Source organism: Meriones unguiculatus, chromosome 12, assembly GCF_030254825.1.
Source record: "Meriones unguiculatus strain TT.TT164.6M chromosome 12, Bangor_MerUng_6.1, whole genome shotgun sequence".
Classification (NCBI taxonomy): domain Eukaryota; kingdom Metazoa; phylum Chordata; class Mammalia; order Rodentia; family Muridae; genus Meriones; species Meriones unguiculatus.
The window spans coordinates 11577373-11604028 of NC_083360.1; the positions used below are offsets into that span (position 1 = coordinate 11577373).

Genomic DNA, 26656 nt, shown 5'->3' on the forward strand with positions numbered 1-26656 from the left:
TTCTAGAAAGATTTAGTTTTATAGGAATTAATAGAAAAGAGTAGCATCGCCCTTCCTTAGAGTATCCTACCACATTTCCTTAAACCCGGTTAACTGCCCTTCCCCTAGAGGAGCATAAAAGGATTCAAAGGAAAGTCAAATACAAAGCCAGTCAGTACAGGGTGGGGAAATGCAATCCAACTACAGCATATGAAGCTGATACTCCAACCTTCAACTTTCCATGAGGCAGAGATAGATATTACCTGTACTTTTAAGACTGTATTTGAGGACTCTGTCAAGGTCTCCCTGACCTTTTTGTTATCACCATTTTATTGCATTGTATGGTTATTTCACCTGCAGGTATGTTTGTACATCACTTGTACCTGGTTCAAATGAAGGCCAGAAGAGGGCACTGACCTCTGGAACTGGATTTACAGGATGCTTGTGAGCCACCTATGGATGTTGGGAATCAAACCCAGGTCCAAAGCAATAACAAGTGCTCTTAACCACTGAGCCATCTCTCAGTGGGCCCCTCATTTGTTTAATATTGCTGGCTAGCTGTTGACATTTTTAATACAAAAGAAAATGTTAACAGTTGCATTTATAAAAAAATTCAAGACCATATTCAGAAATATTACCATGTTATTACCACGTTATTTCTTGCTATGAAACTACAATGGCTCACAATATAAGACATACTTATATAAGTTGTTTTTGGATTTTTTTGGTAGAATTTTTCCAACCAGAAAAAAAATCAAGTACATACTGACCTGACATTAGTCCTTAAGAAAAGCTCCCAGGGGTGGCCTGCAGAATGCTTGACTCCAATGCACAAGGCCAGTGGTTTGAAAGAAAAAGAAAGGTTCAGTTTCTTTTTACAAAGTAACTAAGGAAAGAGCCAAGGCATAAGGAACATACAAATCTAGGTTTAAATTCAGCCAGGCGGTGGTGGGCACAGTGCTGAACACCTTTAATCCCAGCTCTCAGAACACAAGTCAGGCAGATCTTAGTTCAGGCCAACCTGGTCTACAGAGTTCTTATGTAATTTAACAAGCACCTACTTTACCAACTGACAATTTCCAGGAGTTAAAATAAGAAACTATAGGTTTAAATAAATGACATGTCACTAAGCTGTGTATGCAAAATGCACAGAGATGACCAGGTTAAAGAATGGACTGCCAATATTCATGAAATAATCCTTGGAAGGGGCAGCTACTCCGGTTTGACTGTTCACAAAAGAAGTTACACCAGTGAACCAGCAATCCATTTAATCAAATAATGACATTCATTATTAAGCTGTAAGTGAATTACCAAATCCTATCACCACTATCTTTGAATGCCAAAATGAATTTAATTCACTTCCTTGACATCGTCATAAGAAGAGATGACAGTCAAAAGATTTAATAACTCCATGGTTAAGAGTACTGTCTTAGCATATACACCAGAATAATGGCTTCGTGCTCATCATCAAGTTTATAAGCCAGTCAGCTTTTCAGCATAAAATTTTAAGTTGTAGCATCTTTTTTCCCATGCGCAAAAATCTTTCTTTCACCCTCTGCCCTTCTGTCTTCTAGGGACAGCCAGGTGTAAAGTAGGTAAGACGGTGGAGAGGAGAGGAGGGGGGCAGAAGTAACTGTCTCAGTGGGTAAGAAGACCATGCTCCCAGGAGGCCACTTTAGCCAGTCTGAAATAGACGACTTCAGTTGGATATGTTGACTCATGCCCATAAAATCACTACTGGGGAAACTAAGGCAGATGGATAAGTTGGAGACCTGACTGTGCATTCACAAAGCTACAGTGCAAATTGTCTCAAATACAAAAAAACAAAGTATGGTGCTACAGGACTGTAAACCCAGCAAGAGGGAGGCTGAGGTAAGAGGACGGCGGTGCACTGCAGGCAGCCTGGGTTAGAACCAACAAGGCCAACTCGGACCACACATTGAGACCCAGTTTCAAAAACATAAATAAAAACAAAAATAGGATGACAGCCAAGGAGGAAGAACCGACAACTGCACAGCACTGATGGCAGTGGCACCCTACTGGATGCTGGACAACTTGCTTACATTACTGGTCCACACAAATAAAGGACGGGACACAGTAACAGATCTAGGAGCATTAATAAAGAGTGAAAGCACGAGCATATACAGCACCTCCCCACAAACACACACACACTCACAAACCCACCAAATGAGAAGCATCTCAGTCAAGTCTAACCACCAGTGAACTACCTAACCTGCCTGTGATAAAATGAGGATTTTAGAACATGAAATTAGTAAGATCTTCTCTAGCTCTTAAGTTCCCTGAATCTAATGGATTCTACATACAACATATACAACTCATACAGAACTGGGGTAAGGAGGTGGGTTAAAAAAATCCTAACCCAGTCGCTGTCAGGCAGACCACCTTTCATCACCTTTCTACCAACTCCAAGAAACACACTGCCACACCAGCCTGTCCTCCTCTAAAGCCACTCACAGTCTTACCAACAAAAGCCTCCTACAATAAAGGCTATAATCTATGGGACACAGTCTAACACTGTTCAGTTTTCTATTGTTTTTAACAATCTGGGTTTTCTAGTTGATATGTTTCATATGTCCCACTTCAAACAGTACAGTTCAGAAATGCAGAATGGTGACTATAATCCAAGAGTCAAATTCTATGTGGGTCATATAAGCAGAAAAATCGACTCTATGCAGAATGCCAGGTTTATCACTTAGACCAACTGCCACCTAGTGGCAAGTGTCACATATTACTAACTCCTTTTCAGGCCATTTATACAGCAAGTAGTAATCTGGAAAATAGTCTATGTCATTATTAAAGGCAAATAAAATGGTTCTGGGAAGTCACAGAAAGAGTAGACAAATCTACAACTACAGAACAATGTTAACTGTCGTAGTAGAGATATGTGTGGGTTAACATTTTGATATTAAATAACTTAAACATTTTCATATATAGGTTCTCTTAAATTTATTCACTTTATTCAGACTCTTCCAGTTCTGATTATGTCAACAATCAGGTTTCAAAAATTTAGGTTTTTTCTTCCTTCCCTTCCATATCCCCCTCTCATTATCTGAAATTCCATAGTACAAAAGGGGGGAAATTAAACTATTTCTCAAGCATCTACTTCCAAAACTGAGCCAAGTATTTTATATCCCTTAATGTGTTCAATCCTCACATCAACACCATGAAGACTTAAGTTAGCTAACATGCTCATTACCACAGATCTACTTTAGTAATAGACAACACACTGGCTCCAGTTTCTTATTCTACTATACCTCAGAAAAGGGCTGTTTTGCCTTTCCATTCCTAGTCCTACCCCAAAAATGAACCTCTATTACATCTGTATGATCACCATCAATTCCAATCTACTTTACACTTTACAACCAGCCCTTGATCAGCTAAAATCTGCACCTATTCTACGCATTCCTGACTTAGCTTGACAAGTATCTCCAAAGAGCCCAAACCACATTTCTGGCTTAATTAAAACTCCCCACTAACACCCCTCCAATGGAACATAATCAATGACACCAGTGTCCCTACAAACACTATACATGCATCTCAGCATTTATCACAATTAAACTATAATTATCCCACTAAATCATATCCAACACAGCATGCTGGACACTTTCAGAAGACTATCACATTGGAGTCCTTTACTTAGTAGTGGTCAATCAATAACTGTCTCTTTATTATACATTCTCAATGAAACATGTTAAGGGAGGCTAGCTTTATTTCCCTTAAGTTACTCATGTCTTGGGACTCCATGTTTCTGCTTACTCCAACTGGTGTAAGATTAGAAACTCAGAATTAACTGGGTTTTGGTGTGGAAACTATTCTAACACCTAGAACCAAAAAATCTGAGTTGAACCAGTATGCATGCAGAAGACTTTCGTGAGTATGCAGAAAGGGGAGACAATACCTTTGTTCCAATGCAAACCAGTCTAAAGCTAGTATATTCAGAACTTACAAGTCCCTATAACACTGGTTTCATGCTTTATAATGCAGTCTGCTTCTATTACATTCTCTAACATGTTTACAAAATAACACTTTTATAGGACACTTTTATGAGAAATTTATTCTAGCAACTTGGACCATCATCTAATTAACAATGCAAATCAGCTCTAGTATAAACTAAACATACTAAAGGAATATAGAAATCTTGACAGTGATTTTCTAGTGTTGGTGTATTCTCTCACATCCATCACAGGCAAAAAGCACTTTCAGTTCAAGCCTTTGCAAATACAATGCATAAGAAATGGGTTGTCCAAGGACCCTGCTCGGATATAGTCCATGGTAGCTCAGTGTCCAAATGGGTTCTCTAGTAAGGGGAACAGGGACTATTTCTGACAGGAACTCAATGGCGAGCTCTTCGACACCCCCCCACACGCCCCGAGGGAGGAGCAGCCTTGCTAGACCACAGAAGAGGACACTGCAGCCAGTCCTGAAGAGACTTGATAAGCTAGGGTCAGATGGAAGGGGAGGAGGTCCTCCCCTATTAGTGGACTTGGAAAAGGACAGGGAGAAGATGAGGGAGGGAGGGTGAGATTGGGAGGGAATGAGGGAGGGGGCTACAGCTGGGATACAAAGTATAAAATAAAAAAAATAAATAAAAATAAATAAAAATGGTAATAAAAAAAGAAATGGGTTGTCTTTTATTTTTGTATATAAGCTCTAAATAGTTTAACTATTCCCAATATTGCCTGAACTCACCAATCTGACTAAACAGATGCTGTGTGTGTACCTCTATGCATTTTCTCAACCCAACAAATTTACACAAATATTTATACAAATAGAAAATTACTATCACTTATACTTCCCCCATCCCCATAAATCTCTTATGTATGCTTGAAAAATACATTTTTCAGACCATCAGATTATCACTTCATTCACCAAAGCAGCAGCAGCAGGCCTAATGAGGCATAAGCAACCACATGATGTAACGCCAGAGTCTTAAGAGGCATCCAGAACTGCCGACAGAGTGTCTGAAAGATAGCAGCAGCTGGGCAGTCGACATTCCTTTATTACTGTGGTTGTCCAAGCAAATCCATGAGCAGCAAGAAGTAAACCCCAAAGTTGGGGGTGACTAATGACAACATCCCTTGTGAAACAGTAATTGAGCAAATATGCCTCTTATAATGTCAAAGCATGTTATCTCAATGGCTGCGGTCCTACGTACAACACACACCGCTGCCTTCCTAAAACACGACCCACAAACCACAGGGTGCAGTAGAAAAGTGTATCTTGAGCCTTGTACATGGAAGGTTACCAAGGAACTGACTTAGTAAAAGAGCTCCACATTTTACTACTTACAAATCACTTACACCTTGTTTTATTGGACCTTTGTAAGTTCACATATAAAACAGTCACAATGTGCCTGTGCAGACAAATACAATGAAAGTGTAATTCCCTATTTTACAAAAGCAGAATCTGATGAAGAAATTACTAGTAAGTAATCTTTCCTAAAGATGAGCTGCCCTGTAGATAATTAATTTAATTATGTGGCATGGATCAAAAACAAGGCAGTACACAGTGCCCTAAGATTTTATGTACAATTTTATCCATCTAAGAAGTAATTGAAACACTTAAAAATCATGGAACCAGTCGGACATAGTGGTAACATCTATAATCTCAGCACTCAGGAAGAACATGAGTTTGAGGTCAGCCTGAGCTATAGAGATGGGTGTGTCTTCCTAAGTGTAAATATGTGGAGTGCAAAGGACAACTTCTGGCATCATTCCTTAAGCACTATCCACCTGTTCCTTTTTTTTTTTGAGCTAAGGTTTCCCCCCACCCCCTTCTGGCCTGAACCTCTTACCAAGGTGACTAGAATTATTGAGCAGTAGGGCTTCAAGGATCCACTATCTCACCATCAACTTCCCAGGGTTGGGATGCCAGCATTTGGGACTCAAATTTATATTCTAAGCTATCTCCCAGGCCAAAAATCTTGTCTTTGAATAAATTCCTCTTTAAGAAATACTTGATAACCAACCACATAAAATCACAATGTGAAATTTACACTTGTCATTCTTGGAAAAACAATTTACAGCAGTGTTTTCTATCATCTAAAAGGTACTTCCACGAGCCTCACTGTTTTCTAACAGTATGTGACAGACTGAGGCTGAAAACAGCAATTCCTTTGGGCACATCAGCAAGTTTCCTAATAAAACCATAAATGAGAGCTACATGAGTATCTTATTACAAGAGAAATTAATATATACTAAATTCAGACTATACAGCCATGTTACGTTTATGTTTCAAATGTAAATCTTCTTAAAATTTTTTCTGGAGCCAGGCATGGTAATACATACCTTTAATCCCAGTGTTCAGGAGACAGGCAGATCTCTGTGAGTTTGAGGCCAGCCTAGTCTACAGAAAGAGTTCCAGGGCAGCCAGAGCTGTTACACACAGAGACCCTGTCCATAGATAGATAGATAGCTGCTGGCTCTCTATACTGGACATATTTATGAGAATAATATATAAATGATTAAAAGGAAATGGTATCTACCACCAAGTAACTAACAGTGTTTGAATATAATAATTACACTACAACTCAGCAACATACTTCCAAGAGAATTATGACACATAGCAGGGACATGAAACCTAGCCTGATATATTTAATTAGACTACTCTCTGACCTCAGTCTCAAAGAACCTATTTTCAAATTCAAGGAAGCATTAAACTGCTGGGCCTACGTAGGAACTTAAATATGTTATTAAATATGAGCATGAAGATGAAGGAACAATTGAAGAGGGTATCTGAGTTGAAGAGGGTATCTATGAAATAGCTATGGAGAAACTACTATCAAACACTAGCAAAGATTTTTCTAAAGCACTAAGTATGTGCCTTGAATTCTATTAACTGCTTTCATTTTACCTCATAACACTTTCAATTAGGAATAATTATCTTGCAATTGATGGCACAGGAAAGGATAGGCCAGCTTGATACAGAGATACAGAGCTTTGAGTGGAAAAAAACAGAACTGGAACCCAGCACAGAACAAATCCTATGACTTCAAAGCCCTCTAGCTTGCTGCATCCCTTAGTGGAGGCTGTAGGGGGAGCCATTGAAAGCCTTTTAAACTAGAGCTGTTCATTCAGAAACACTGGTGTTGCCATGGGGAAGCTAGAGCATCTAGAGGTGAATCTAGAAGGGGAGAGTGGCCTGTGGTAAGATAGGTGAGATGATGTCAGCACGCAGCATGGCATTAAGGATGAAGACAGATTAAAGGGGTTGTTTAGAAACAAAATTATCAGTTCTTAGTAATTAGAAAAGAAAAAAGTAAAGGCTCAGTTATGTGCACACACGTAGTCCCGGCACAGACAGGCTTCGGCAGGTGTGCCTTAAGCACCAGGGCAACCTAGGCAGCAGCTTCGGCAGGAGTGCCTTAAGCACCAGGGCAACCTAGTCTGCACAGCGCAACAGTCCATAATGAAGGGGTAATGAGAGAAGAAGCCTGAAATGTTAACTGGGGAACCAGATGACACCTGACTATCAGCTACCAGAATAAAGGAGCAATGGGTTTCATCAGTAAGTATCTACAGAATGTCCCAAGCGCAAAAACAAAAAACCTTTCCCTAAAAGCAAGAGCCAAGTCTAATTATGTCCTAGTGGTCAGAAAATATTCTTCAAAGCTTATGACAAAACATCAAAAAATATAAGGTAGATAGAAACGTTTTCATTACTATTATTAGGCTTGGCTAAGAGTACAAGGAAAACATTTGTACTGTCTTTTAACAAGTATTACTACAAAAAGTATTACTACATGCAATAATCCATAAACGGCATCCCATAATTTTACAATGTGCCATTACACTTTAGTTTGGTAGATCTTCAATCTTTTATACAAGATTATTTTTCTTGATCTTCGTCCTCTAAAGTTGTATCTTTTACATATACAACACAGTTGGATTTTTCTTTCATTCCACTGTTACCACCGTCACTAAGCTGCCAAGAACTTAGTCCATAACTTCCTCACTTGACTTCGTATAAAATCTGACCTACTTCACATCAGCTCATCTCAGTGGCAGTCCCTAGACCGTAAGCACCCATGGGGCTCTGCACACTCTAGGGCACACCGCTGCAGGTGTGGCAAGTTATTCCAGTCCCATTCTACAGCTAGGAAACTGGCAGAGGAGACAGAGTAACTGGGGAATAATCACAAAGCCAAACGCCAAAAATAACAACTTTTAGTCAATCCATGAGAAAATACTGCCCCTAGCTGAAGTAACATGAATTTAGTATTAGGAGGAAGCAAAATGCAAAATAACGCTTCAGGCCAAGTCTTATTTCTAAAAATGAGTGACCCTAAGAATTAAAACATGTAAGAACTTTAAAACAATCATTTTCTTCTAATGCCAAAGATTATCTAATGAATTACATCTGGCAACAGCAGCTTTCTCCTTGTTTATCTTACCAATTTAAGAGACAGTAGGAGTAATCTCTGAGTATATGGAAAGAAGTAACATTTACATAAATTTAACTGTTTAAAACTGGAGGCCTAAAAGTATGTAATACAACAAATCTAAAAAATTCTGCGAGCCAGACTCATAGTTTCCCTTCAAACATGTGGGGATAATAAATTTAAAGCTAAAATAGTCAATACTCAAAAAGTTCCCCAGCCACAGTTCATTTCTATTTCCAAATACGCTTCTAAGTCAAGGCACTGGTTTTTTTTTGTTGTTTTTTTTTTTTTATTTCGTGAAAATTCTTACATGATCGTTGCTCAGGCTTTTGGCTAAGATAAACTATAGAAGTCTCTCGCATGCTTAGAAACAACACAACTCAAGTTGTACAGCTCACTTAGGGCGTCTTTGTGATCGTTCTTAAATGCACAAATCAGAGCAAACTACATTCCATTATTATACAGCATTTATAGCATGCTTACAATCAGAACCAGTGTGCCTAATGTTAACCTCGAGTTACGCACTAAGTATGAGACAAATGCAAATTCTCATTTAAAAAACCTTCATGTATTGTTCTTAAAAATCTGGTTTCCCCTGAAAATATTCAGCCTATTAATTCTAATCACCATAAAGGCTTTCCAGAGTACTAGCATTCCTTAGACCTCACCATCTATGTCCTCATCAACAGCCCTTTGTGTACAGCTTTATTACAGAGATGACGCTGCGAGTGATTTTATGGGTAATGCATCTTCTAGAAGTAGTGATCAACCAGCAGACAAAACCTCTGGAATAACACATTCAGTATTAACAACCTGATGCATTATTTCTAGCACAATAATTCAGGCCATTAGTATACAATACCCTACACCACGCCCCCAGCCAGCACCCCAAGCTCTTAATATTACCATAACAATAACAGCTGAAAACTTAATGCCGCCGTAACAGAAGGAAGTACCTTTCAATTAAGCAAACTAAAAGCTATCACTGTCTTTTGACTGCCTGTAATTAATATATTCCACAAAGATCCTAAAAGCAGTATTCAAACCAAAACTGCGCTCCGCTCTTTGGCACCTGATCCCAACAGGAGTTGCCACATACCCACACAAGTAAAAAGCACAAACTGCAAATTCAAATAATCAAAAATGGTAAACTCACTTAAGTTATTAAGAAGCAAACCATTTATTTATCAATTCCCAGACGAGATGTCTCTTCGCTATAAAGCAGGAGTAGAAAAGTAATAAAACTAAATCTAGATTCCAGAAAAAAAATGATAAAATTCTCCACCCCAACAATCACAAGTTTTCAGCATCAAAATTCACTAACCTCCTACTCACATCAAATGAATATCCACTATGAATAACTGAAACAATTCTCCAACACCAACAAGAGAAAAAAAGAACACCTTTGTGCTCACCTCTAACAGTCTTACAATACACCCTTCCCATTCGCCCTCAGGGAAACCCAGGTGCGACGCTACTGCGGATGCCCTCGGCCTGGGCCGTCAAAAGCCAACAGCGGGTGCAAGAGAAGTAACCATCAAGAAATCTAGATCTTTGCCAGCGTTACTGTTACCAAGCAAAACAATCACAGGCACAGAAAGATGGCAAAGAAAACTGAAGTCGTTTTAATCCCAAGAGAAAGGCGCATGGATGTGGGGTGAGGGATATGATCACGGAAGAAAGGGGTGCGGAGGAAAGGAGGGGAGCGGAAGAGCAAACTTAAGTATCCCCAAGAATCTTCCAGACTCAAACAACAAAAGCAAACCTTAGAGTCTGTGTGCACGTAGAAGCACCAGATGGAGTCCCCGGGGCTGAGACAGTTCAGCAGACAGACACAGTGGGCAGTGGATAAATCAAGCAAGCAGCGACGCGAGGGGAAGGAGATGCTACGAGAATGAGCCACTAGATAGCGAAGACAAAGCCTCTGGGGGTGACTAGGGACCCAACAGAAAAAAAGGTGAGAGGGGATACACAGGAGAAAGACAATGGAAGAAAGAGAAAGGCAGGAATCGGTGCCACGGCTGTGGCAGGTCAGCCGGCTACCGACGAGAGGGCTACAACAAAGGGGCGCCGGAGGGAGGACGCGGAGCGGCGATGCGGGCGGGATGCGGGGCGCGCAGCGGTGCCCACCGAGCGCCTGGTGCGGCGAAACAAAGGGGCCGGGGGCAGAGTCGCGGGGGGCAGCGCGCACAGACAAAGCGCCCGGGCGCCGGGGGCAGCGATGGGGCGGACGGGCGACGCGGGCCGCGGGGAACAAAGCTGCGCGGGGGGCCCGGCCCGAGCGCGGAGGGGACGCCCACGGCCCCGCGCGCCGGCCCCGCTCCGCCCGCAGCCGCCGGCCTCGTCACCGCCCGCCCTCACGCGCCGGAGCCCGCTCCGCCGCGGCGCCCCGCGCGAGCCCCGCGCCGCCCCGCGCCCCCGCGCCGCCGCTCGCGCCGCCCCCCGAGCCCCGGCGCGCCGCGCGGCCCCGGGCCGCCGCCCGCCGCGGGCGCTCGGGCGCCCGCAACTTTCCCGGTCCCCGGCGCTCGCTGGCCCCTCAGACTTACCCTGTCACAACAGGCGCCATCTTCCACAAACTCTCGCCAAAACTCCAACCCTCGCGAGATTCCCCCCGCCGACTTTCCCCGCTCCGCTCCCCCGCCCCTTCCCGAGGCCGCGCCGAGCGCTGCCACCCGGCCCCCGCGCCGCTTTCCCCCGCTCCGCCGCCGCCGCCGGGAGCCAGCCGCCTCGCGCCGCCCGCGGACTGAGGGGAGCCTGGTCGCCGCCTTCCCTGGAAACCTACCCCGGCGTCGGAGCATGCGCACGCCGCGCCTCCGCGGGCAAGCCCTCCGTGCGGTCCATGGGGAGCGCTCCGGTTATCCGGGTTTTGGGACGCGCCCTCGGGGACGGACGTGGAGACTGAGGAAAACCGGAGGGGATTACTACGGGGCCGAGGACCGGAGGGGTCAGGAGGCGGGGCCCGGGGCCGGGAGGAGGGGTCCTGGGAAAACGGGAGCGTGCCACAGGCCCAGGCGAGACGCCTCCTCAAGTGGGTGTTCTCCAGGCGGCTTCCCGCTCGCCGCGGGTTCCCAGCCCTCGCCATTCATTCGGGCCCTCACCGGGCACCTCCTCTATGCTAATCTCGGCCTCGGGTGCCGGGGCGGCGGGGGCCCGCCCGCGACCGTCTCCCCGTCTCCATGCATTTGCCCCTGCGCTGCCCACGCACGCGGTGGGGCAGGCATGGTGACAGCGCGGCCTGCCCCTCCCCGGGGCTCTGCGGACCGGGTGGCTCTGGCAGCTTCTCCCCCGTGCGACCGGAGGTCGGCGCGAGGTCAGCCTCCGGCGAGGGCGCCCCCGAGGTGTCACCCTCCGGTCCACGCGTCAGAGCTCGGAGTGGCTCCCCCGGAGCCCACGCTCCGAGCCAGGCGCTCGGGAGCTCGTGGCTACACCCGGTCGGAGGACGCGCGGCGGGACCCGGACGCCCAGCCAGGTGCAGCCCGCGCCCCGCCCCTCCCTACCTGCCGGCCTCCCGACCCCTCCCGGCCCTTTCCTAGAGATTCCCAGCTCCTGCTCGGCCTCCCGCAGGGAGCCGCAAAACCCGGACAACTGGACTGCACCGCCCCGACCCCGCTCCGAGGCGCCGCAGGATCGGCGGGCGGGCGGGCGCGCGCGCCACCGCGCATGTGCGCACTGCGGGCAGCCGAGTCTCACGCTCCACCTCCCTCCGACCGCCTGCCACCGCTCGGCTCAGACACAACACGGGCCGTGGGAAATTTCCCAAGCCTCGCGAGAGCGCGCTCTCCTCCGCCCCCTCCCAGCCCCGGGCGGCCGGGCGTGCGCCCGGAGTCTCGCCGAGCGGGGCCCCGGCAGGTGCTCGCCTCGTGCGGCTCCCGGCGCGCGTGCCCGGGCGCGGAAGGCAGGGTCGGGCCGGCCCGCGAGGCGGGGCGCGGCGGGCGGAGGCCGCCCTGGCACACTCACGCACGCGCCGGGCAGGCTTCCTGTCGCCCTCCCGAGCCCGGTGCTTTCCTGCAATGTGCCAGACGCGGTGCCCCCCGCCTCCGGGAGCTGACAGACAGCCCCCGTGTCGGCTTTTTGAGTCATGCATCTGAGTCACCTAGTCTGGCCTCCACTTCACTTGCTTTACAACGAGTTTGGATTCTCTTAACTACTCTAGCAATTGGGTGGATTTTCTTTCAGTGTCTTCGCTGGCCTTGTGAGCCAAGGCTGCAGGAAAGCTGAGCTCGGCGCTCTCCCTTGTTTACACTGAGTTCCAAGGACACGATTTAAATATTTTCCCCCTAGTCTGTTCCTAACATTTACTTTGTTTGGGGTGGGAGTGGAGGGGTCGAGGCAGGGTTTCTCTGTGTAGCCTTGAATGTCCTGGACTCCCTTTGTAGACCAGGCCTTGAACTCAGGTCTCACAGAGATCCTCCTACCTCTGCCTCTCTGAGTGCTGGGATCACAGGTGCATGCCACCGTGCCCGACTAGTTTCTAACTTTTAAAGAAAACTGCATACCAGTTTGTCTCCCCCCCCCCCCCCGCCCATATGACTTCAAAATGCCGGTTTTGTTTCCTTCCTCTGATTTTGTAGTAAGCATCCCATTTTAGGTAGTTTCATCAGGTACGTTAGTGGCCACTGTTTTCCACACACCCTATCTTTTGGCAGTATTTGCCCAAGAGGTGTCAGAACATTCGTCAGCCACTTTTCAGATTGGCTCTGAGATGGCATTGTTTAGGACTAGTATCTTGCCAGCATCATAGACCCACAAATGTAGAAATGAACTGGGTCTTGACATTTAAAGGACAGTGAGCCCCCTAATAGCTAATGTCTCCTAGTTATGCTATAAATAGAATTTCAAGCTTTTCTGTTGTGAAGGTTTGTAAGGGTATTCATGTGGTTTTGCCTATTGCTTTTCTTAACCTCACATTAAAAGGTTTAATACTCTGTCAAAACAAGTCTCATCCAGACCAGGAGAGTGGTGCAGAAGAAAAATGTCCTCAGAACCGTCATCCCAAGGGTTTTCAGACAGTGTAGTCAGTGACACTAATGTTGGACCGATGGCCATGAGACCTTGGAAAGCCCTGTTAGTCATAAATCTGATCTCAACTCTCATCCGCTCCGCCTACAGTGTTTTCTCTTCTCAATAAACGAAACTCCTTTGCTCTCTCGCTTTACAGGAGGACCTTGCAATTACTTTGCTTCTTTTATATCAGTTACTTGGGATTAAACCAGGGAGAAAAAGCATGCTAGTTATGACTATTAGTCTATGTTCTAATCGGTACTGTGGAAGGAAGGGAAGTGAATACTGACCCCAGCTCCAGAGCGTGCAGGAGCCAATGACGTTAACGTGCTTGGCTGTGGCAAGTCCTCCTTAGCAGATAGCGACACATTTACAGAAGTATGTGCTCACAGAAGAGGTCACAGAGACTGAAAGACTGGAAACCAGAGACAGAGCAGGAGCCAGCTTTATTCTTTCTACAATGACTTTTTTTAAGGTCAAGTTACCTTTTTTGTATGTGTGGGTATGCCCAGGCATACATGTGGAGGTCAGAGGACAACTTGCTAGGATCATTCTCTCCTGTGTGGGTTGCAGGAATCAAGCCTGGTGCCTTAATTACCTGCAACTGGTAGGTAATCAGACTTGATGCCTTAATTACCTGCCACTGGGCCCAACTTCTTGAAAGTTCAGCTGCTTCTCACAAAGCTACTTTGGGACCAAGATGACATGAACGTGGGGTGACAGGTGAACAATATTCAAACCACAGTACTGTTCCTACAAAGATGACCTAGATCCTAACCTTCTCTACTTCCTCAGCTACTACTTTAGTCTAGCCGTCTGTTTCCCCACCTGTTTTATAGGCTGTCTCCTAAGTGGTCCTCCTTCCCTCCGTGATTGCTTCCCCCTCTGTCTCTTCTCAGGGGACCATTCCTCATCATCCTCTACGAGCCAGTGGTTTCTCCATTTCACTATGAGAATTTAGCACTTGGCTTGCTGCCAAACTCTCCTGACCCCTCTGACTCCAGCAATTCCTCCCCCCACCCAACTTCTTTTACGTGAAGCTCTAGCCTGCTACCCTCCTTGAAGCTCAGGGGGTACATTAAGCACTCTCAGCTCCAAGTCCGTGCCCTTTCCATGACCTGCAGTACTCTCCCCTCACATACATAGGAGGAAGGCAGACTCTTTTGAAGCCTTTAGGTAAATGTAGCCTAACCTCTTCAGGCCACGCGTCACTAGAGTAACCCCCATGCCTCTTTCTTCCTATATCCTTTGTTTTTCTCAAGACGTCACAATCTAACGCCCCATCACTGACACTTGGCATGTTGTTTACTTGGTGTGTTATTATGTCGACTGTTGGAAACAAGGGCTTTCATCTCTCTTATTCATTCTCCCAGCCTCAGTTCCTGGAACATTGCCTGATGTGAGGTAGGCACTCATTGCTTTAAGGGGAAATGGGGAGTCTCTCACATTAGGACAGAGTAGAGAAGATTTTAAAAGATGGAAGGAAGATGACTTGAAAGGAAGGGATGGAACCCATTTAGAGTTAGACCTATAAATGAGATCCTACTTTTAAGAGTTTTCCAGCTCTCCATGTGAGCCCCTCAGGAAAGAAAATTTCTTTAATGGACAATAAAGAAATATTTCCATGGGTGGCTTGTAGGATTAAAAATACAGTCACTGTGGAAATTGTGTGAATTTGTCTCTGAGTGTTAATCACACAACTCGGTGTGCTACAAGTATACTAACCTATTTGTCAAGTTTCCTGTATATTTCAACACTTCTGATGATCAATGAAAATACTGGGAACCTCCTGCATACTATTAAGAAATTTTCTTACTTGTTTTCTCTGTATGTGTGTCTGAATGTGGATTATGTGAATAGAGGTCAAAGGACAACCTTGTCATGCTCACCTGTCACTTAGTTTGAAACAAGGTCTCTATTGTTTCTGAGCATCCAGGGATTCTCTTGTCTCTGCCTCCTATTTCCCTGTAAGAGCATTGGGATTGCAGATGTTTGAAGTAGGAGTCTGGTTTTAACAAGGGTTTTGGGACTTTGAACTCAGATCTTCATCTAGTAAGTGTTTTTACTTACCAAACCTTCTTCTCAGCCCAGGTTTTGCTTTGTTTTAACTCAAAAACAAATGGAGGAATATAATCGCATATACCTATTTATAAATGTGGGAGAACCACATAGTCTCAATAGCAAACAGTGATAAATACTATGTATATATTTGCCTGTTATGTGGAAAGTGGTTCTGGGATCAACGGAATAGTATGTATCTGCCAATAAGCAGAAATACTTTTTATGTACTTTGTGAAAGAATCACATAGTATCAACAAGTAACAAACAGTGATACAAAAATGTACACTTAGAGACCTATTTGTGATTAAAACAGTTCTAGCGTTCCTCAAAACAGGCTCTCTTGGATCCTTTGAATTTATGTCATGTACATATATTGTCTACTCAAATATAAAACAGCAAAACAAAAAGAAAAATGTAATAAATGTTCAATAAGCAAAAGATCAGGGGGCTGGAGAGGTGGCTCAGTGGTTAAGAGCACTTCCTGCTCTTTCAAAAGACCTGAGTTCAATTTCCCAGCACCCACATGGCAGTCCACAACTGTCTGTAACACCAGTTCCAAGGGATCTGACACCTTCATACTAATGCACATAAATGCACATAAAATTAAAAAATAAATAATAAAGATCAGATTTGGTTTTTTGTTTACTTCAGCAGAATCATTTTCTAATAGAAGTTATGCAAATGCATATGGTGTGCCATCTCGGTGGAATTACAAAGGAAAAGCTAATTCATGGTCCAGCTTGGCTCAGGCATCATCTTTGTTGTTTTACAGAAATGGCTGATACAAAGGGCCTCCAGGGTCCTCGTGGCTAGCAGAGTGCACAGTCAAATCAGTGCTGAAGACCAAGCCTAGGTTAACAGGATGGGGGCAGGATGGAAGATCGAACTCTTGCCTGATGAATGCAGAAAAGCCTGTGTAGAGATGACCGTTGAGTCGTGTTTCACCTCTTAGAAGACAGTAAGCACACAGCACAGCAAACAGCAAGCTCTGAGGTGTGAAGAGACATTCAGAAGAACTCCAGTTGGAGGGAAAATACATAGAGAAGAAATGCCCAGTCTCCATGCAGGGACCTAGGACAACTGCAGCCCTGGGTTGCATCAGACACGCTAGTACATCCATGTTAATGTTGCATTATTCCTTACTGCAAGGAAGTGGAACCATCAGTAGATGGATGGATAATTAAATTGTAGCCCATATACACAATGGAGTTTATTCAGTGGTAAAGAAAAAGTAAATCATTAAATATTCAGGAAAATGAATAGGTCTGGGAAATAGATTAAGTGAAGTAACCCAAACTCAGGAAGATAAATATCGAATTTCTTGTATGTAGCTCCTAGCTTATATTTATACATATGCATATAAGTAGATAGAAGTGTAGGCACAAAATATGAAACTACAAAGGAGACCAGGATATAAAAAAGGAGAAGTTGAAGCAGAGGAGGGGCAGGTGAAGACATGACATCAAAGTGGAAAGGTGGTTGAGAACTGCAAGGTCATGGGAGGAGGAAGAAAGAGAAGAAAAGAATTAGCAAAAATCAATTTTGTTTGAAAACCCTGTGCTGAAACCCAATATTGTCTATGCCTAAGTGAAAATGTTTCAATTGTAAAGGGAGGGAGGTGGGGCTGGAGAGATATCTCAGGGTTTGAGAGGGCTTGCTGTTCTCCCAGAGCACTTGGTTAGACTCCTAGCACTGGAAGGACAGCTCACAACTTTCTGTCAACTCCATTGCTAGAAGATCCAGTGCCCTCTTCTGGCCTCCTCAAGCTCAAGGCTCACAAATGGTGCATATACATACATGCAGGCAAACTACCCACACACATTTAAAAAAAAAAAAGGTACCTCACTAAAACTTTAAATGAGTGAGTGGCCTGCACGAGGGAGCAGGACTGTGTAGCACACTGTATGAGGAGTCAAGCATGCTGCTGCAGGGGCCTCATCCAGACTTGGAAAGGATTTATACTACAGCGTAAGATCACCTTTCCCCAGGAGGGTTTCATTCCAGGAGGGCTGGTGTAAGGTTTCTTTCTTTTTTTAACCCAATAAATGAAATATTTAAATAGGAAAGGAATGAATTTGGAAGTCCCCGAACATGTGTCCAGCGGGCAAGCAAAACAGTCGGTAGCTCATTAACACATGTAATATTCGGTACTGCTTTTATTCATTCTCTCGTTCTCAGTAGGGTGTCACTATGGAGTCCCGGCTGGCTGGAATTCACTGTAAACCAAGCTGCCTTTGAACTTCTGAAAAGCCTACTTTTGCCTCCTAATGAGGCTAAGGTTGCTTTTATCCTAAAATCACATTGTATCAAGATTCCCATGTTAATGAACCATACCACCAACACTGAGCTCTTATAAGCCATTGAGAATGTGTTTAACCTCCAATGCCTGTCTCTTCCCTGTACATGTAGGTGAGAGTGCCCAGTTCATAGAACTCTTCTGGAGATTCAGAGAGTCACTATATGTGAACAATACCATGGATCAAATCAGCAACTCCATGGCTTGCATCTTGCCCAAATCAAAGTGTTCAGAGAATCTTAAAAACCCATTTTAAGGTAGCCAAATATCCAGATAAGTGTCAGTTTGTCTCTTTAGCATATCCCAGTCTTAAATGGCAGTTATTTAAATTTTTAAGATCATTAAGTATTATTTAACTTCAAAACAGCTCACGTGCCTCAAATAATTGAGAAAACCCACTGCAGATGGCTGGTGGATACCTCTGAGCATAGGAAGTAGGGCATCCTGCCATCAGTCAGCTGGGATGGTGACTATATGCATACAAAGGCTTCCTGGAGGGTGAGGTATAGCTCAGTTAGCAGAATGCTTATCAGACAATCATGAGGATGAGTTCAATATACATGTAAAAGCTGCACATGCCAACACACACACACTCCTAGCTGGGAAGGAAGAGACAGGACAATTCAGCCAGCCAGTTTAAGGGAATCCACAAGTTCCACCATCGGAAAGAGATCCTGAATCAGAATATAGGATGGGAAGCAACTGAAGAAGACAGCTGATGTCAAGCACTGGCTTCCACATGTGTGTGCATGCACACACACAAGTATGCATACATGCATCCAATTTTCCATTCATCCTCACACTTCCCTTGTATTTATAGTACTGTCTCTATTGCATTCCAGTGTATGTTAATCTAATTTACAGAAGGTTGAAAAGCTATGGAAGACGTTATTAGACCATGCAATTCTGTAAGGAACATGAGCTCTTAACTCCAAGATTAAAAGAGAATAAGGAGAACACTGGAAGTGAGTCACAAAATCAAATTGAGAACAGGCTTCAGGTGAACTTAAGAAAAGAAAAGAAATACCCACTCTTTCTTTCCAGTTGTATTTGAGTTTTTACAAGTCTTTGGCTCCAGCAATTTGACGTTGTTGGCCTGCTTTGCATTTTTGCTTAGCTTGCTAAGGCGCAGCAATGCTCAAAAGGTAACATAGGTAAGTAGCCCTTTGCTCTATCTATGAATGGAATCAAGTGTGCACTTGGTGCAAAGCAGGTGAACAAATCTAATCACCTGTCAGAGGTTTTAGCAGCAAACTAACAGGAAGAAAACGTTTTCATGTGTGATTGATATATTTCCTTCTTTTTATAACATAAATAATATAACGGTTAACACTGAACAAAAACAACACCATGGCAATGGTAAAGTTCCAGTTATCTGTTCACAAAGGCATAAATTTAAATTCTGACCTCCCAGACTTTCCCTGTCATGCGTCATATGTTGCACTAGTTTAGGGGTTTACAATAATTATGTCAGTGTTAAATGTCCGCAGTCTGAAGAAAGAGCTGCTCCAGTCTGGACAGGTTCATTTTTTTTTTTTCCTAATCTACAAATGGGAAAGACAGGGTTGGAAATGTTACAAGAAATTACCAGGTATACAGGAAGTTCTCACCCTGCAAGATCACCCTCCCTCGCCAAAAAAAGAATCAGTATTCTGAACCCTTTAATGGACTATTACCCGCATTAGTGTTTGCAGCATGCATCAAGTTAGATAATTGTAAGCAATCAAGTAGAAACAATAGTCCTTAAGTAAGGTCAGGGTGTTTAATTTCCATTTGGTGCATTTGCTTTTGAAAAGGCGACTGTGGGGCTAAGGCTAGGACATTGGCTTGGAACTTAACTGCTTGTCAAGAGAGTGTGAGGACCACAGTTTGGATCCCCATAAACCCATGCGAGTGCCAGGTGGCCTAGGTGGCCCATCTGTGATTCTAGCTTCTGAAGGCAGAGCAAAGGGATACCCAGAGCACGCTGGCTAGAAAACTGGCTGTAATGGTAAGTTCTGGCTGGGTGTGATTCATTGACTCTGCCTCAAGGAAGACTGTGGAAGAGCAAAAGAGGGTGACTCCTGACCTAAACCTTGGCCCTCTGCACGCATGTGCATGTACACCACCAGTACACAGAAACAATCACATGTATGCACAGAAAAGGGTTTTGTTTTTTTAAGTTAGCTGGGGTTATAAGGCAAATCATCATAATAGGAAACAAGCCTTACATTTCCTTCTCTGGACTGTGTTACTATTAAGCTTCTATCTTGAACACAAGGATGGTCTCTCACAGTTTCAAAGCAAACCCGTCAGAAAGGGTTTATTCTTCGTATATTGTTTCATAACAGTAAGCACCATCCTGCAACCTCTGTGGCTAGCATCTTTGTTCAAAACAGGCTGAAAAATAAGCTTAATCTTGGAAAGCATCTATTCATGCAATAACAAATAGCAAAGAATTGCTGTGAGATTCTCAGTCAAAGTCAGCATACTAACAGATCACCCCTGAAACATCGCTCGCTACCAGAGTTGTATTCTGTCACCATATAGAGACTCTGTTGACTTATTCACTTATTCACGTTCAGATATTAACTACTTTAAATTGTCATGACGCCAACATATAGGCATTTTTAAAAGTTATTTTTTTTTCCAGAGCTAAGGACCGAACCCAGGGCCTTGCGCTTGCTAGGCAAGCGCTCTACCACTGAGCTAAATCCCCAACCCCAAAAGTTATTTTTATACTTATTTTTATTTTATGTGTATGGATGTTTTGCCTGCATGTATGTCTATGCAAAATGAACATGCCCAATGCCCACAGGAGAATAAATGCTCTTAACATCTGAGCTATCTCTGCAGCTCCAACATGTAGAGATATTTATTTGGTTGGTTGGTTGGTTTTGGTTGGTTTTGATTTTGTAAGACAGGGTTTCTCTGTGTAGCCCTGGCTGTCTTGGAATTCATTCTGTAAACCAGGCTGACCTCAAACTCAGAGATCTGCCTGCCTCTGCCTCCAGAGTTGCTGGGATTAAAGGTGTGTGTCACCATACCTGACCTACATGTAGGGATTTTTAATGATATATTTTTATTATTTCTTAAATTGAGAGAGAGAGAGAGAGGGAGAGAGAACAGGTGGACTTATAGGCAGATCCCCTTGGAGCTGAGTTATAGGCAGTTGCAAGCTGCCTAATATGAGTGATGGGAATTGAACTCAGGTCTTCTGGAAGACCTGAAACCATTGAGAAAAAGGAAGTAAGAAAGAAAAAAAGAAAGGAAGATGGAAGAGAGGAAGGAAGGATGAAGGATGGAAGGAAGGAGAAATTTCTGGTATTTCCAATCGAACTACAGATAAATCATGAGCACAGACATCCTGGTACATAGTATGCTTGAAAAGCTTCAGTTATAGCTAATGATGTGGTCATTGGAAACTGCATTAGAGAATAGATATAAAGGAATCCTTAAGGACTGGCTGTATTCGGATTTATAACTAATACAGTGTAACTAGTATGGCCCTATATAATTTTTGCTGCTTAAGTGATTATTTAAATTTTATCATGATTAGCATCCTGTAAAAGGTAAAATAAACTATAACAAAGTGGAAGGAATATTCCACCAGTGGAAAAAACATTTCTTAAACTCGTAACTACAAATTGCCTCTCTTCTAAGTACTTTGGAAAGATTTGGAAATTTATTCATGCCTTTTTTTTCTTCCAGTTTTCCAAACACGTGGCCTAAATTCTACCCTCAGAATTACTTTCGACTTCACTGAGAGTTATAAATTACCGTCTGGGAAAAGCATTTGGCTCCCAGTTTTCAATGTACTCTCAATTTCTCCAGAAATGTTCTTATGAAATGCAAATCTGGTGTTCATCAAGCAGTTATACCTACAGAGAGCATCATATTTTCCTTCACCAGCAAATCTAAGTCTTTTATTTTTAACTAGCATGGCTATATCTATATTTGCATGGTACTTTCCAAGTTCCCGAAATGAGCAGTAATCACAGCATCTAGGCAAAAAGAGAAGGCCGTAAAAACCGAAAGACAACTTCTGAAGGGCAGGTGACATGCGGAGGTACTTTGTTTTATGCAGTAGAATGTTTCCAAAAGGATGTGTGCCAAGCCCGCAACTGCTTTCTGTTCTGAAAGACACTGGCTAGGCATGTGGCTGGGTGGTAGTGAGGCACTTGCCTAGGTACGTATGAGGCCCTGAGCTGCAATAAATAACGGAGGCATGCTGTGAAAGAAAGCAAATTCAATAAATACCTTTGCAACTTCATTGTCCCCGGCCCTTTCAGGGACATCAGTTATCTCTGTCAATCCTCAGGACAAGGAACTTCCTCCATTTTCATAGATTACTCTCAGAAAAAATGATTCCTGCTCATTATACTCTTAGAAGTAGAATCTATGCTTTCAAGACAGTTCTTTAGGAACTATAACTACGTACATTATTTTATTATAAACTAGTAGGACGCCAAGAAGCTGGCTGTAGGGGCACATGGCTGCCCTTACTCCCAGCACTTGGGAGGCAGAGGCAGGCGGATCTTTGAGTTGGAAGCCAGAGAAACCCTGTCTAAAACACAAACACAAAAACAAAAACAAAAGCAAACCTAGTAGAAATATTTAATGTCAGTATGTTGTTAATAGATTACAATGTCTGTCTATTACTGGGTACAGCTGTGCAAACACACATAAACCACAGTGGAGGCCAGAGGATTTTGGTTTGGGTGGGGTTTTTGTTTGTTTTGTTTTTTTGTTTTTCAAGACAGGATGTAGCCCTGGCTGTCCTGGACTCACTTTCTAGATCAGGCTAGCCTCAAACTCACAGAGATCTGCCTGCCTCTGCCTCCTGAGTGCTAGGATTACAGGCATGCATCACCACCAGCCAGAGGAGTTAGGTTTAAGGAGTTAGTTCTCTCCTTTCAGCTTGTTTTTGAGGCAAGGTCTCTCTTGCTCTTTCTGCTGCACTATGTACTCAGGCTAAGCTGGCCCAGGAGCTTCCGAGTGATTTTCCTGTGTCCACCTCCCACCTCAGTGGAGGAGTTCTGGGACTGACAGTGCACACCACTGCATCCAGGGATTGAAATCAGGCCATTAGGTTTGGACACAAACGTTTTCCATGCTGAGCCTTCTCGCCAGCCCCAAACTGTAACCTTTAACAAATTATGTACAGAAGTACAAATGATAAGGGAAGCAAGAAATGTGTGTTTTTTAAATTAATTCTTGTATTTATTTATTTTAATGTATGAACTAGTAACATTTGAAACTGATGGTGATTGACAACCAAAGTGAGAACATGGATGACCTAACACCCAGTTTGGGGGTTTTTTTGTTTTTTGTTTTGTTTTGTTTTTCACTATGTTGGTTATCTGAAAAAAAAAAAGAAAAAAATTTCCCCAATACCATCATGAGGAGAAATGTGTAACAATAGCTCTTATAAATATGGACACAAAAGTTCTCAGCAAAATACTAGCAAGCGCCCCACAAAGTGGGCACAAACTGGCTCTTCCTCAACCAAAAGGGCTTCTGAAAGAAACCAACAGCCATGCTCATGGTTGCAGCTGGAAAACTGGGTGTTCTCGGAACACCAGTAACAAGACTAGGGTTGGCACCCTTACCCCTTCTTTCCAACATTTTACAGAATGCTCTAACCAAAGGAATTAGGCAAGCACATTAAGATGATGTGCTAGAAACAAGATCGATATTCAACAGTCAATGCATTAATGTATTTGAGGACTTGGGGTGGGGTGGCGGACTTAAGACGGGCTTTCTCTGTGTAGCCCTGTCTGCTCTGGAACTCACTCTGAACACCAGGCCAGCCTCTAACTCAGAGATCCTCCTGCCTCAGTCAGCCAAGTGCTGGGCTTAAAGGTGTGGACCCCCACTGCCTGGCTTAATCGATGTATTTGTAATGAGCATCCTGAGAATGTAATTAAGAAAATAATCCAAGCTAAGTATGCTAATATATGGCTGTGGTTACATCACTTACAAGGCTGATGCAGAAGGATCTCAAATTTGAAGTCAAAGCCTTGGATACATAGGGAGGTTGTCAAGAAGAAAAGAAAGAAAGAGAGAGAGAGAGAGAGAGAGAGAGAGGAGGAATGAAGGAAGGAAGGAAGGAGGAAGGAAGGAAGGAAGAAGGAAAGAAAGGAAAGAAAGAAAAAAGAAAGAAAGAAGAAAGAAAGAAGAAAGAAAGAAAGAAAGAAAGAAAGAAAGAAAGAAAGAAAGAAAGAAAGAAAGAAAGAGAAAAGAAAGGAAGGAAGGAAGGAAGGAAGGAAGGAAGGAAGGAAGGAAGGAAGGAAGACAGCCCATTTGAATAAAGAACTTAGGGAACTTTTTTTAAAAAAAAGAACTATAAGGCAGATGCTGAGACTCATAACCAAACCTTCAGCAGAGTACAGGGAATCATATGAAAGAAGGGGGAGTTAGTATGACCTAGAGAGGACAGGAGCTCCACAAGGACCAAATATTTCTGGGCACAGGGGTCTTTTATGAGACTGTTTCTCCAACCAAGGGCCATGTGTGGATATAACCTAGAACCCCTGCTCAGATGTAGCCCATGGCAGGTCAGCATCCAAGTGGGTACCCTAGTAAGGGGAACAGGGACTAATTATGACATAACTCAATGGCTGGCTCTTTGACCTGGCCCCGACCCCCGAGGGAGGAGCAGCCTTTCTAGGCTACAGAGGAGGATGTTGCAGCCAGTCCTGAAGATATCTGATAAACTAGGGTCAGATGGAAAGGGATGAGGACCTCCCCTATCAGTGGACTTGGAGGGAGGGAGACTGGGATTGGGAGGGAATGATGGAGGGGGCTACAGCTGGGATACAAAATTAATAAATGTAACTAATATTAAAAAATAAAAATTTAATTAAAAAGAACTATAAGGCTTGTAATCTGAAAACTGCAAAACATCACTGAATAAAATTCCAAAAGAGCCAAGTAGAAAGACAAGCTATGTTACAAAATGTTGCCATCCAGGTGGCAACATTTCCCAGGCTGAGCTACCCCAGGCTCAATGCAATCCTAAACATGTGCTTTGTAGAAATTCATGAGAACCCCCCAAAAACAATCTTGAAAAAAAAAGTTAGAAGACTGACATAATCTCATTTCAAACTTACTACAAAACAACAGGAATTGAGTCTGTGTGTCCCTAGCATAAGGACACATGAAAGAAAATCAGAAGTCAGCACCCACATTTACATTCATTTGATCTTGAGAGAGACTTCAGTAAGAGAAAGCATGTTTCTGTGTGCAAAAGGGTGAAACTGGGGGGCTGGAGAGATGGCTCAGCTGTCACTGAGGAGAAGCAAGGTCAGTTTCTAGCTCTCATGTTGGATGATGGCTCACAAACACCTGTAACTCCAGCTCTTGGCCAATGCCCTCCTTCTGGCTTCTGTAGTCACACACACATACACACACATATTTTAAAAGATAATTCAATTTTCAAATGGGCAAAGAGGGCCTAGAGATAAAGCATGCAGGACGTCTTGGGTTTAATTGCTATACAGAAGGAAGAAGAGGAGAAGAGAGAAAGAAGAGGAAAGTGAGATGGAGGTGTGACTCCGGTGATAGGACCCTTACTTAGTGTGCCTAAGGCCTTGGGTTCAATTCCTATGGCCTCAAAACAAAAGAATATGACTAGATATTCTTCCACCCAAAATGTGCAAATAACCATTAAGCATATTTTTTAAAGTGTTCGATGGCCTCAGCAGGCCCTTAGTGAGAAAGAAATCAAAACCACACCCACTTCATACCGACTAAGAAAGCAACAATGTCAAGGAGATAATGACAAGGACCAAAGACTGACAAGGACTGAAACCGCCATACTCAGCTGATGGGGATGTGGAGTGATGCAGCCATTTTGAAGACACTGGCAGTTCCTCAAAAGGCTAAGGCAGACTTTCGAAATGACTCACGGAGTTCACGCTCAGGTATGTACCCAAGGAGAACCGAAAACGTGAAATATATGTCCATACAAATGCATAAATGTTCACAGCAGCATTATTGATAATATCTGAAAATACGAACTGTAAGTGCATACTAACTGTTGAATCCATAAATAAAACACGGTATGTCCAGAAAGTCGACTATTAGGTTATTAAAAAAGTGAATTACTGATAGTCATTACAAACTTCTAAAATTATGCTATATGTAAGAAGCAAATTACAAGTCATACTGTATAGTATGACTCTAATGTCTAGAAAATACAAGTTTATAGAGACAGTTAATTGATATAGAGACAGAAGAGTGTCTAGATCCAAGGGATATATATATATATATATATATATATATATATATATAGTGTGTGTGTGTGTGTGTGTGTGTGTGTGTGTGTGTGTTTAAATGCCAAATGGTACAAGATTTGAGCTGGGGCGATGAAAGTTGACTGTAGTGACAAGTGTATGACTCTGTGAGTATGCTAAAAATCACTGGATGTACACTTTTGCTCTATCTTGTAAAAAGTGTTGTTTCGTGAATCCCATGTTTGTGTGTGCATGGATATGCACATCCAGGTGGGGTTGGAGGTTGCCCTCAGGCATCTTCCTCAATCATTATCTAATTTTCTGAGACAGTCACTCACTGAACATGGAGCTCACTGATTTGGATAGACCTGCTGGTTACCAAACCCCAGGGATCCTCCCTTCTCTGCCTCCCAGCCCTGGAATTACAGGTTGTGGGCCTTGTACCATGGCATGTGGCATTTTTGTGTGGTTTCTTAGGATAGAATTTGAGTTATCAAGCTTTCTTGGCAAGCACCTTCTTGACTGAGCTGCCTCCCCAGCTTATTGTAAGAAAAATGAATGGATGTAATTATTAGGCACCAACCTAATTGAAGTGATTTTAATCGACATGATCTTTGTGGCTCCTTCTTAATCCCTAAGGCTTCTGAGTCCCTTTTTAAGGAAGCTATGTCTCAGAGAAATAAGGAAGGAAGCTATGAC

General features: G+C 43.5%; 1 protein-coding gene across 2 annotated transcripts in view; it reads right to left on the reverse strand.

Annotated features, from left to right (window-relative positions):
* Rbpj (recombination signal binding protein for immunoglobulin kappa J region) overlaps positions 1-11098 on the reverse strand; it is a 75295-nt gene extending 64197 nt beyond the window's left edge. The window contains exon 1 of one of the 2 annotated variants that reach the window (XM_021644302.2): positions 10927-11098. In XM_021644302.2, the coding sequence (XP_021499977.1) occupies positions 10927-10946 (20 nt within the window). In that variant the 5' untranslated portion in view covers positions 10947-11098. Of the gene's footprint in view, positions 1-749; positions 10550-10926 lie in introns of those variants that run through there. The other variant, XM_021644303.2, reaches the window with a different exon arrangement.
* Between the last annotated feature and the right edge of the window lie 15558 nt (positions 11099-26656).